General features: G+C 43.3%; 1 protein-coding gene across 1 annotated transcript; it reads left to right on the top strand.

Annotated features, from left to right (window-relative positions):
* The first annotated feature begins 8,601 nt into the window (after window positions 1-8,601).
* LOC134872050 (uncharacterized) lies at window positions 8,602-11,890 on the top strand. The gene is made up of 4 exons (XM_063895149.1): window positions 8,602-9,062; window positions 10,499-10,554; window positions 10,754-10,919; window positions 11,513-11,890. Exons 1-4 carry the CDS (start codon window positions 8,858-8,860, stop codon window positions 11,872-11,874), a joined length of 789 nt encoding a protein of 262 aa, XP_063751219.1. The 5' UTR covers window positions 8,602-8,857; the 3' UTR covers window positions 11,875-11,890.
* Window positions 11,891-13,879: the final 1,989 nt, after the last annotated feature.

Raw genomic sequence — 13,879 nt, 5'->3', positions numbered from 1 at the left:
TTTACAAAAACCTTCAGGTAGGATATGATCATAATATAATATTAAGTATCTCCACAATATGCTATAGTGCATGTGCTCCTGCAGGAAATTGTAATGTAAAATGGAGAGGTGAATGGGTCATAACTACTTCACCTGTTGTTCTACTCCCTGATGAACCAATGAGAGGGAGCCGTTCACGTGACATCACCAATCCGGAAACCTGAGCAGAAATAGACTTTTTTATTCTCAAGTCTACCAATTACTGACTGTAAGGGAACAGCACTTTTTGCATGTCATTTGTTTTTTGATTAAAGCACCAATAAAGAAAACGTTATAGCATAAGCAAGCTCATGATGCTAAATGCAACATATAGCTTAGCTGTCAGTGACTGTTTGAAAATGGACATTAAGAAAGGTCAGAACAGAGAGGGAGTGTTTACCTCTTCGACGGGTGTCACTCCTTCTGCACTTTGCCAGCTGGACACTTAGTCCTCCTGTAGTTCTCCTGGGTCAACATAAGCAGGCAGGGACGGTTTCCTCTGAGAGGTTTTCAAGCTTGCTTTCAAAAGTCTCTCTCCACATATGTTTGAAGACTCAAGATGTTGTTTTAAATGATAAGAAGTCTTGCTGTTAAAACATCAAATGTAGCCCAGACACACATCCTGTTCTTTGATCGTCTTCCTCTCTGTCTCATCTTTCACTTCCTCACTGATCAATCAGTCCTCTCTTTCATTTTTCTCAGCCTCGTCTCTCCTCTCTCCCCACTTTCTCTGCTGTGACCCAACAAACATCAGCAGTAATGCTCAGTGCAGCAGGTGCCTTCTCCATTTCCGTCCCCCCCTTTTTACTCCCTCCTCACCTCCACTTTGTCAACACTCTCACTCTCCCTCTTCTCTTTTCTCTCACCCCTTTTCCCCAATTAAGTGACATTGGTTGTTATAAAGGTGCTTTTGCTTTTTCTTCCTCTTTCTGGTTGCTTTAAATCCCTAACAGCAAAAATAAATGGTGGAAGGGGCTTTCATCCCCCTTTTCATTTTCTTTCCATATTCCCCCCCCCCCTTATTTTTCAGGGTGATATTAGCTTCCACTCTCCCGCTCACTTTCCTCTTTCATTTGCTCCGTGTTGAGTGGCAGGAGTTGAGATGGGCGCCTGACAAAAGGCAACGTGAGACGATGCTAAAATATTAAAATATTCATGGATACCTGCAGTCGGGCCCCTTCATGGGCTCTGACCCCATCCAGACCCTGCAATAACACACAACCCACACACACTTTGATGTCTACCTTTAAATTCCAGGCAAGTGATGTGACTCAACACACATTCTTATCTACTGTGTATGACATTTAACACACTGCTAGCCATCTCATACAGCCACATTTGCATACGTAGCAGACACACACCAAATATGCAAATAATTAGCACACACTCCCATATCAACCTGCCACTTAAGCAGTATTAGCATCTCATGTAAGACGACATTCTGTTTCAAAGGTGCTCAATTAGCATTTTATAACACATGTGCGCAAACACACATACAAAAACCATTGCCTTCAACCAATCATGCTCTGCTTATTCACTCTTGATTCAATTACATGAAAGAATAGCCTTCAATGATCCCGAAAGAAAGACTATTTCCTACTTTTTGGCAGGATCCACTAACCTGTGCATGTACAATCACAGAAAGACAGCATACGTGGTTTTTACTGCATGCAATAATGAAGAGTTATGGTCCCTGGATAGGTTTCATTCAAGACATCTAGTTTAAAGGAATGAGTAATATACTGGTGCATGGCATATTTGATGATCAATTTGTTGGTGAAGTATTCCCTTAAGTCTGTGATCAAAGGATGATGACTTTTGTCTGGTTTTCAGTGGCTAGCTCAAGGACACCTCAGGAGTAGGAGTGGGAGTTGGAAAGGGAAGACATTTTAACTTCATATAATCCATTAATCTCCCAAACACCTTTTGAAGACATTTTAGACTTTGGTCTATCCTTGTTCTTACAGCAGAGCTGTGTACTTGAGGCTCTCCGAGTACACAGCTTTATTTCCTGGCTGGTGGAGCTGTAGCATGCTGTATAATAAATAACTTCACTCGTTTGATCCATCTTTGTGCAGTGCTCTCCCTGAAGGAGGCCACAGATGGCCCAGACTCATCAGAGAAGGCTTTAATGTTCTCTTGAAATATCCATGAAGATTAAGATGTTTCCTGGATGATTTGTTGAAAGCAGGAATGAAGCTAGATGCCAGACCTGCATTGTCAGGAAATGCAGAAATGAATGACGACGAAGTGGAATTTTTGGGAAGTTAAACTTTAACTAGTGTAACACTCCAGGGTTTAAAATCCCTCCACACAGGTTTGTTGGTGACATTCCTTAGAACTATTTTCTATAATAACGACTTTTTAGAGTTTTTATTAACTTATAAGTCCATAAGCAATAATGGTTTAACCTGATTGTAATGTACCCCAAAAATAACGAGATAAGTAAAATTATAAATAGACTTTATTAAAATGTAATTTGAAGATGACCACAGTAAATTGAATGTAATATTAAAGTGATGTTTTGAGCGTTCTTTTGATTCCACTTATGATTACTTTTTTTGCAAAGTCACTTTAACTCTGTGACTGTCCTTTTCTCTTCTTGCGCTCCACATCTCTGTATTCGGGACGTGCAGCAGCTGAAAGCCCTGTCCGCAGAGCAGCACCCATCCCGTCTTCTCCCTTATTTTCTTACTCCTGAAACCTCTCTCAGTGTTTCCCTCACTAACAGTGTCACTCTCTGCCCGATCACTACATTTACTAGCTGTCGCACCCCCCTTCTCATCACTGGTTTGACACACCAGGTCACCCGTGTCACTCTCGGCTTCAACAGGTCCTCCATCCTCGACCTCACCAGCTATTTCCTCATTACTGAACTGTTCCGCTGTATTTTTAAATAAAGAAATCTCCTGCTCAGACTCGAAGCTTGTTTTCATCTGTTTATCCCCCTCCTCTTCCTCTCTCACCTGCCCTTCCCACACTGCAAGTCCTGCAGCATCTGCAACATGGGAGCACAGTGCCCCGATGTGGCTGACACCGGTACTGCCGACCCTCCACAGGCAAACCCTTTGATCTGCAGAGGAGGAGACCACGAGGCCGGGTCTCAGGAGCTTCAGGGCGGTCAGGGGGGCAGCATGAGCCAGTGGGGCGAGGGACTGGGAGTGAAGATGAAGATGAAGCTGGTTTGGGGGGCTCAGGGCCTCAGAAATCTGAGAGGTCCCTCTGCTGCCCCCGATCACTCCGTCCTCTGGGTACTGCACCCTTATTGTGGACACTGTCAGCTGCCCATCATCCCCTCCGCTAGCAACTGTTACCAAGCAACCGCCCTTGTGTAGTCCCTGTTTCTCTGCCCAAACAGCCAATGAGTTGACACCGCTCTGGTGGGTGTGGATGTCGAGGGAGGGAATTGGCTGAGTACCGGTCGATAATGAAGAAGCATCTGTCAAATCCCAAACTGCAATTTTGCCATCTGTTGCAGCACTGAACAGCAGCGTGTACCTGAGAGAGAGAGAGAAATGTTAATACAAATACGTACCTTGGGTAATTTAGGTTAAAACTTTATTCTTTATTTGATCTGCCAGTCACTACACTTTTCTAAAACGTTTTAAAATAATACAAAATAACAAAGGCTCTGATTCGGATCGGTTCTCATAAAGTAGGACTACCTCTAACTTGTAATAAAGGTGTGGACAATCACCACACACTGGGTGAGGAGGTTCAAATAAAAAGAGAAATAAACATCTGCACACCTTTGGCCTTTTCCATCCTCCAGGCTGCAGGCAGCAACACTGAGCACACAGCGCTGGTGGTAAAACGTCTCCCACAACAAATCAATTTGATGTTTGCCTTCACTGACCGAGAACAATCTGAAAACAGAGCAAAGCAGGAGAGAGTGAGGGCACTGTTATAAGACAAACAGCCTATTACAAAAACACATTAAATGACACAAAGGCTTTTAGGATCAAACAATTATCGTATTATGTTCAAGAAATGATATTTATCTCCCACATTAAATACATCACTGTTCTCAAGAAATGTCTCAATTGAGAGCATTCAAACAACAGTTGGAAGATTTCTTTAAACTTTAATGTTTTCTTCTAATAAGAGAGGGTTTAGATGTGTGGAAACCTTCCTTTTTCTTTGAGGGTGACCCACCTGAGAGCTCCATCGCTGCAGGCCAGAGCCAGGAGAACACAGTCTGGCTTCTCATCCACCACCACCACAGACATGTACCTGAAACACACCACACACACACACACACACACACACACACACACACACACACACACACACACACACACACACACACACACACACACACACACACACACACATTTAAAAAGAAAAACAATATGGAGGTAAATCCAGCTTCAGATTAACTCAAGCAGCTGATTTTTTAGCACTCAGATATTGCACATTTGTCCTGTAAAAATCTAGCCGTACTTCAAAAAACATTTAGGGAATATATACTTGTCTTGTTAGAGAATGTAAGGGATGAAAGAAATGAAAGAGAAAAATCAGTATGCAGACATTATTTTATAAAAAAAAGTCCACTCTTGTTATTTGCCTTTACATTTGTACAGAAAACTACATGGACCTGCCTGGTTTCTGGGTCCAGTTTCACCGTCTTGTGCCGGTTCCGCCTCCTCTCCCAATGTTCGTCCAATCGGTGACTGGCCACCTGGATCACCTGACAGGAGGGAGCCAGTCTCTGCTGGTCCCAGCCGACCAACAGCCGGTAACACTGCATCTGAGCTCTCCCCCCAGCCGACACGAGCAGGGCAGATAGGGACTGTTTCTGGCTTTGACCCCCCCCCTCCTGGCGTGTCACTGCTGTCACCGTCCGAATGCTTGAGATGTGGTCGGTGATAACTGAGAGAACTTTAATGCTGCCAGAGTGGGGACGAATTGCAAGGACGGTTAAGCTAGTGTCCTCTCCTCCCGTCACCACCACTTCCCAATGCCCCCCCTCCACCATTCCCTCAGTTTCTGCCAAATCTCTAGGACTTGTCTGATTCTCACTCTTTATTCCCCTTATCATCCCGAGTCTGCACACACATCCAATCCCCCTCCCATGGACGCCCTCTCTCAGGCCCCACCCTCCTGCTTTTCCACCTATGCTCTCTCCAGGGGTTTGTGAGGTCATGACAGCCCCCTGCTTAATGAAGACCAGAGCTCCGTATCCAGGCCAAAACCCTTTGTGGGACGGCCAGAGACTCCACGAGCGATGCCCCCCACCACAGAGCACTGAAAACAGCCTCTCTTGTCTCACCGGGTCCCAAACCACAAAGTGGACTGCATGAAAGCCAATGATGGCAAACCGGGTTTCCCTTCCCTTGTTCTCTGTCCTTTCTTCCTCCTCCTCCGCCTCTTCTAAAGTAATGTCGGATTCAAGAAACAAAATCCTCTCCAGCCACTCCATACCCTTGCAGGCCCGCTGGACTCTGAGAACCTCCAGCTGAAGGTCTCCTTTGTTCTCATCACTCTTTTCTTCAGGTTGTTCTGGTGGTGTTGGATTCACTCTGAAGACCCGCACACAGCCGTCCCTGCCCGTGCTGTACAGCAGCCCCTGGTACTCACACACTGAAGTGACACCCTGTTTCCCATGAACCCCAAACAGGCAGCTAAGTGGGTTCAGCGTTGGGTGTCTGTCCTCCATCATTTCAGTTTTGATGTCTCCACCGCTTCCATTTCCCTCAGCTTCAACCCCTTCATCCTCAGTTTGTTTCCTGCCTGTCGGCGAGCTTTCATGTATCCTTTTTCCATCTCTTATATTTTGCCTCAGCTTTCCTCCTTCCTGAAACAAAAGCAGGGACCCTCTCCTGTCCCCACACACCCACAGCAGCCCCTGTGATGTAGAGTGGAGACACACTGCAGCTGTCAGCCAGCGTTTGGCACATGGGGGAAGGAGGAAGGAAGGAAGGGGGTTGACATTGAGAGCCAAGGAAGAGTTTCCATCTAATTCTACCTCGATACACCAGCGGTAGACAAATCCTTCAGCCACTGATGCCAGCAAATAATTCTTTTCTTTTGCCTCATGCCAAATAAGGCTATGGATCTTCCCTGAGCCGCCTGTGAGGAGAATCCCACACTGAGGATGAGCGATGGGGAAGACATGTATGGATCCGCTGAGGTTTCCAACAGCACACAAGTTAACTTTATCTGTTGAGTTCTTCACACTGACAGTTGTAGTTTCCATGACACAATAGGATTGAAAGTCTGTAGTCCCCCGCCACACCATCTCCCACTGCCCGTCACTGTATTGGTAAACTGTTCCGTGGTCTGTGCAAACCACAAACTTGCTCTGACTCCATGGTGCATTTTTATCCTCCTCTCCTGCTATACAGACCACTTTAGGCAAGCCTTGACCGGTAAATTTCAGGTCTGTTAGCTTCTCTGTCGCTTCCTCCTCCTTTGTCTCCTCCCCTCCTTGCTCCTTCCACCCTCCACAACCTAACCCCTCCATCTGCCCCCCCTGAAGCCACCCATCTCTCTCCATCTACATTTCCCTCACTGATTGTGAGTGCACGAACCCCGCCTGCTTTGTGTCCCTTTAACGTCCGGACCACTTTGCCCTCTCCAGCCCAGTCCCAGACTAAACAGGCCCCGTCTTCACCGGCACTGAACACATTCCCTGAGGAGAGACACACAGAGAATACCCTCGCCTGGTGTCCATATAGGACCCTTAAACACGCCGGATTCAAGTTCCCACACTTCCCTCCAGGTCCCCCTAAAGCACCGACATCCCAAACCCTTACACTGCGGTCATCAGAAGCTGAGGCCAGCCATCCTTTTTCCTGGAGGTAAGAGATGCTAAAAATGACCCCGCTGTGGCCCAACAGACGTCTCTCCACTGGAGCTTTGTGCTGAGAGTCGCTACTTTCATCTCCTCCTGCTCCAGGCTTCCAGAGAACCAGTTGGTTGAAAACAGTCCCTCCTACTAAGATTGTATCATCCCAGGTTTCATGTACAAGAAGGAGGGCAGAGTACAGCAGACAACCCTCCAGACAGGAGCTCTGAAGCAGGGCATTTCCAGTCTTGATGTCCAGGAGAAGAGCACTATTGTGGGCTACAGCCACACCAAGCAGGGAGTGTTTGTCTCCGGAGAGCCATCGAACATCCAGGGCCCAGTCCTGGAGCTCCATGAGGGGACCCAGAATCTCCAAACATAGATGTTCCCCATTTTGGAGATCCACATGGAGCTTCACCAACCTCACAGCCTTGCCTCCAAACACCACAATGTCATAGGAGTTGGGCCCCAAGATGGAGCTCAGTTCTGGGAATTCACAGAAGAGAGGATATGTTATGGGTGAATGAACAGAAAAACAACATTAAAAAAAAGAGTTGGTGAGATTAAACACTTTGCTGAAGACTGACATTGTTTTATATATCCTGACAGAAGTGAGAAAATAGAAAAAAAAAAAATTTCTACAGTGACAGTGACATTAACATCTTCCTCATCCATCTTCTTACCAGCTGTAAGACTCCTAGGTCTTATTCCGTGGATCCTGTAGTTTTGGAGTAAACTCAGTGAGGCACATGCTTTAGGACGAGGTTGGAGACTGTACACCGTCAATACTGGACCCTCACCTGTCAAGAAAGGGTAATGGAAGATTAAGTTTGGTGCATCGTGGGATCCTTCATGGTGTTCAATCTTATATACAGCTCCATTTTAAAGGATTAGCACAATTTCTACTCATGCATTTGTAATGCCTATAGAAACATACAAACTAATCATTATGCACATACGAGTAGATGGGAAACCCTATCATTTGCCTTATTTTGTGCATCTCTATAAAATATCCCTTGTACATTGTCTCCCGATATTGCTTCCTACCTGTCAGAAGAAATGCATCTTGGAGAAACTCCAGAGCTGTGACTGGAGCTACCAATGCTGCTGTCTCCATCTCTAAATGGTTAATAACTTTCACGAAGACACATTATCAATGGTTCCTGTAAGATATAAAATAATAACACACGTATTACAGACGGTAGCATCCGAAAAGATTGCAAGCAAGCAGTGGGGTGCCTCTAAAATATTAAAATGTTTTAAAGTATATGTTGAGAACATCTCATTACCCTTTCAGTTAGCAAAACAAGCTAACAGCATGAGTACTTCTCAAGTTGTTTGGTAAGTGCAAATCTAGAAATGTATCTCTGCCAGGTCAATATTAAAAACGCTAAATAATGTACTTACAAAGGGGCCCAGACGCCAGAAAAAAAATGTACTTCAAATCTGCATTAAAACATCTTTATTGGCGTTCTCCGTCAGCAATCCAGTACCCATGTGTTTCTATACTGTCTTCCGTGCCGCTTCTAAACCAATCAAGCAACGGTAATGGCTTCCTGAACTTTGATTGGTTTGACAAAATGTATGATTATTTCTATTGGAGAAAGCAACCCATGTGACCGACTGTCACTGAGTCGTGCTGCATTTAGGTGTCTCCTGGAGAAACACACGTTGTACAGTAGGCAATATACGGGTTATTGATTATTTAAAGATTAAGGGTAGGATGTTGTGAATTGTTTCTTTGACCATTTAGTTATTGCTATTATTTAGACAAACATATATATTTATATTAATATATATAAGTAAGATGTTAAGTGTAAATACTTAATGAAATGAAAAATATATATAAATACAACACTGCTGGTACAAAGCAATTTAGAGGAATATCTTATGAGGTCATGTGAGTTAGCTTAATGCTGTTTTACAGATAATGGCTATTTTTATGACCATCATTCATAGAATTATTGCCACAATGATATACCGAGTGGACCATGAACGCGTCAGGAGGCAGTGGTTTCTGTAGCAGTGCAGCTAACTTCAGCGTCAGCTATGCCTGGCAAATGTAAATTTCAAGACTCCTGGCTCTCTAAGGAAATTTACAAGGACTGGCTGGTTAAGGAAGTGCAGGACATTCACTTCGCCCGGTGTAGGGCGTGTTCTAAATCAATCAAACTTCAGACCATGGGCGAGGCTGCTCTCACCAGCCATGCAGGGGGAGCTGGCCACAAAGCAGCGGTCCGCAAGCTAGTGGAAGGTACTACAGCTTAGCCTCAATTACATCATGGGGAACTGACATGAAACGCTTTTAATAATAAATATGCATGTGTTTAATGCTGACCTTCCCTGTATGTCCAGCCTCTTTAAAATCGGGATGTGGTGTTGCAGTTTTGTTGTTGTTGGTGGTGATAGTGGGTGTGTGTGTTTGGCTGCAACAGCTGTATAGACGTGAGAGTTAAAACATCTCACAGGTCATCAACCACAGCTTTCCCCTCTGGTCATGTATTATTAGAATGCATGTATAATAACTTGTGTACGACAACAATATAACCTCGTTTGGTTGTCATAAACTTGCTCTTATGTTTTAGGCTGTTCTATTAGAGTTTTTAAAACGATATTGCAGTGGAGATGAGGAGTAGCTGTAGTTGAACATCTGCATCCTGCTGTGTCCTAGAGAAGGTGCTCCGCCATAGATTACCGCCATAGATTACCAACAATTACCTAAAGCTCACACTGTTTTAAATGTAAACATAATAAACCTAATAGTGTGATGTAATAACAGTATTTTAAAATTAATTTCAATATAAGGTTAGCCTATTTAATATCCAATTATTGTGGGACTTTCTATTATTATTATTATCAAGTTACACAAAACCTGGTGTAACATTAACTTTCATTTGTTCCCTATTTGACAATTGAGTTACTTTGTTTGCCCCTAATTAAGGTATTTGGGACATTTAGCCCCTTTAAAAGAACCTTTAAGTATTTACAAAACACCATAAATCCATTGGTTTTGCTGTTCTGTATAAAGAGTCTGCGATCACTTAACTCAGAAAACATTTAATCACATTTAGTTTCTTTTTTAATTATTGCCTGCAAGCTTATGTTGAGCCTGCTTGTTCTCATTATAACATTTTTCAGTGTTAAACTAATTAACCTTGATCCGTGTTTTAAACCATGGGCGTTGGGTCCTTGAATTTGATATTAATGAGGTGTGGGAACCCTGACCTGATCCTTCTTACAACAGATTACAGTATTTTTCACTGCCTTTAAGGCATGATGCTGCAGTATCAAGCTCCAAATTCTCTTAAAGGGCCAGTCCATCCCGATAAACCTCCTAAAAACTCCTGATTGTAACATTAAACGTTATATTTTTAAACCAAACCAACCGGAATCTACTTTACTGACATTGTATTAAGGCATATTATTTAGTGAAGTCCCAAAATAGTTTTCTGTTCATTTTCTGTCATGCTTCATTACATTTAGTAAGCATATTTTCTAATATTACTATACATACTAAAAAAGGAGTCATGATGCTTTAAGACGCTTTGGACCAGATATGTATGTCTGTAAATAAGTTCATGTGTAGATGTGATGATGTACCTGCCTTCCCCAGAGGGAGGCGCTCACTGCTTGTTTCTTTGAGACACACTAACAATCAGTCACTCCCTTTCTGTCTCTTTTTCCAATTAGGAGGCAATGTGATGCTGATCAATGCTGCTGGGCAGATAAATGGCAGCGTGAACCGGGTAAATATTTTAAAGTGATTGTTTGGTTTTAATTTATTTTGGAGTAAAGGGTCTAGTTATGAAGAACATTTAAATTCACCTGGAGCAGCTCATATCAATGCACAACTAGGACTCATAAAGTCACATTTATGTTAGACATGACCAATGTTTCACCAGCGTGTGTAATCACTTAAAACACACTTTGTTCACTCCGCCTCAGATTGAAGACAGCAAGGAGCAAGTGGCCATCTGCCTCCAGCGTGACGCCTTGGACAGAATACCAGGCAGCGACTGGGCTGATCGGCACCACAGCCACACTACAAACTCCACCTCCCACAATGCAGAGCTGCAGGATGCCACATTTGCTGCCTACTTCACAGCACCAGGTACCCACAAATACATATCTGCCAGCTGCCATACTCGTTTGAATTAATATGTTTACTAATTAAATTCCAATATTATCCAGAATATAACTCTTCGCTAAGAGGAGTCTTAAGGTAATCATTAAGCACTTAATGATTACCTTAAGCGTGATAGGATAGGGGGGGTGTCTTTAAAAAAAAAAACGAAATAACAATGAAGTAGACTCTAAACTAATTTAAATAAACACTGTTTTTGATTTTGGTACACGAGTATGTTTTTAAGTTATTTTTTTAATTTGTGGCTGGATTAAATTTGAAGGCAGGGGTCTATTAGTATACAATTACTGTTAAAAACAGACACATTTGAGACTATTCATGCCACAAATAACAGCAAAGACACCTAGACTGCTGTAGAATAGAAAGAAAGTGTTTGCCTATGCAGTTTCTCCTTTACATCTTTCATTGACCTTGTGATTTTTTTCATCGAGGTAAAGAAAAGATTTCAAGGAGAATTAAATAGGAGTCACTGGACGATACAAAAATGTAGCCCCTGGTTCTTGCATCATATTTAATTTATTAAGTAATCAACACATTTCTTTTCACCTCTGACTTGGCAGACACCTCCCGGCTCGTCAACCAGCGTCTCCACCCAATAGGCGGAGCGGCGGGGGAAGCAACCAGCCGCTCCACTCAGCACAACCCAGCAGATCTGTCCAGACAGGAGCACCAGCAGAGGGCCGAAGCTCTGGAGCAGCAGCAGCAGATGAAGATCCTGGAGTGGGAGAACAGAATGAAGGTGCTGGCGTGGGAGCAGGAGCTGGTGAGGGAGAAGAGGAGAGCAGCGCGGCAGAAGGAGAAGGCCTTCAGGATGAAGAAGGCATACTACAAAGCCAAGCTAAAGAGGATGGGAGAGGACGTGCCGCCATCTTCCTCCAGCAGCAGCGACGAAGAGGAGAAAACTTCTAATCAGACGGGATGAACTGAATCTATTTATTATATACAGTGGGGCAAAAAAGTATTTAGTCAGCCACCAATTGTGCAAGTTCTCCCATTTCAAAAGATGAGAGAGGCCTGTAATTTGTATCATATGTATACCTCAACTATGAGAGACAGAATGGGGGAAACAATACAGGAAATCACATTGTAGGATTTTTAAAGAATTTATTTCAAATTATTGTGGAAAATAAGTATTTGGTCAATAACAAAAGTTCATCTCAATACTTTGTTATATACCCTTTGTTGGCAATGACAGAGGTCAAACGTTTTCTGTAAGTCTTCACAAAGTTCTCACACACTGTTGATGGTATTTTGGCCCATTCCTCCATGCAGATCTCCTCTAAAGCAGTGATGTTTTGGGGCTGTCGCTGGGCAACACAGACTTTCAACTCCCTCCAAAGATGTTCTATGGGGTTGAGATCTGGAGACTGGCTAGGCCACTCCAGGACCTTGAAATGCTTCTTACGAAGCCACTCCTTCGTTGCCCTGGCGGTGTGTTTGGGATCATTGTCATGCTGAAAGACCCAGCCACGCTTCATCTTCAGTGCCCTTGCTGATGGAAGGAGGTTTTCACTCAAAATCTCACGGTACATGGCCCCATTCATTCTTTCCTTTACACGGATCAGTCGTCCTGGTCCCTTTGCAGAAAAACAGCCCCAAAGCATGATGTTTCCACCCCCATGCTTCACAGTAGGTATGGTGTTCTTTGGATGCAACTCTGCATTCTTTCTCCTCCAAACACGACGAGTTGAGTTTTTACCAAAAAGTTCTATTTTGGTTTCATCTGACCATATGACATTCTCCCAATCCTCTTCTGGATCATCCAAATGCCCTCTAGCAAACTTCAGACGGGCCTGGACATGTACTGGCTTAAGCAGGGGGACACGTCTGGAACTGCAGGATTTAAGTCCCTGGCGGTGTAGTGTGTTACTGATGGTAGCCTCTGTTACTTTGGTCCCAGCTCTCTGCAGGTCATTCACTAGGTCCCCTCGTGTGGTTCTGGGATTTTTGCTCACCGTTCTTGTGATCATTTTGACCCCACGGGGTGAGATCTTGCGTGGAGCCCCAGATCAAGGGAGATTAGCAGTGGTCTTGTATGTATTCCATTTTCTAATAATTGCTCCCACAGTTGATTTCTTCACACCAAGCTGCTTACCTATTGCAGATTCAGTTTTCCCAGCCTGGTGCAGGTCTACAATTTTGTCTCTGGTCTCCTTTGACAGCTCTTTGGTCTTGGCCATAGTAGAGTTTGGAGTATGACTGTTTGAGGTTGTGGACAGGTGTCTTTTATACTGATAACGAGTTCAAAAAGGTGCCATTAATACAGGTAACGAGTGGAGGACAGAGGAGCCTCTTAAAGAAGAAGTTACAGGTCTGTGAGAGCCGGAAATCTTGCTTGTTTGTAGGTGACCAAATACTTATTTTACCGAGGAATTTACCAATTAATTCTTTAAAAATCCCACAATGTGATTTCCTGGATTGTTTCTCCCATTTTGTCTCTCATAGTTGAAGTGTACCTATAATGAAAATTACAGGCATCTCTCATCTTTTTAAATGGGAGAACTTGCACAATTGGTGGCTGACTAAATACTTTTTTGCCCCACTGTACTATACTTATTGATTTTTCTGATTCAAACTCAACTAGTTGAGTCCACTTCTTTTAAGCTCAAAGTGAAGATGAGGTACTAGCAGACACATAGAAATTCTTCTTACATATGTAAATAGTTAAAAATTACGGTGACCCTGTTTTGTTTTATAATCATTCATCACCATGTGTCTTAAGTGTTTAAAATTATGAAAGTCCATTGATGTTTAAGGTTAATGGTGATTGTAAAGGTCATGAGGAGCCTCATTTCAAAGAATGTATTGAGATTAAATCTAATCACTACAGATGTAGAAATGATTTGTTATTCCTAAATGGACAATCCTTCATCATGATTTGACATGCATGGCTTTTTTTGCGTTTACAAATAAGTATGTAATGTAAA

This window comes from Eleginops maclovinus, chromosome 1 (assembly GCF_036324505.1).
Source record: "Eleginops maclovinus isolate JMC-PN-2008 ecotype Puerto Natales chromosome 1, JC_Emac_rtc_rv5, whole genome shotgun sequence".
Classification (NCBI taxonomy): Eukaryota; Metazoa; Chordata; class Actinopteri; order Perciformes; family Eleginopidae; genus Eleginops; species Eleginops maclovinus.
The sequence above is the reverse complement of the archived record's forward strand: the minus strand, read 5'-3'. Positions and strand labels throughout refer to the sequence as shown.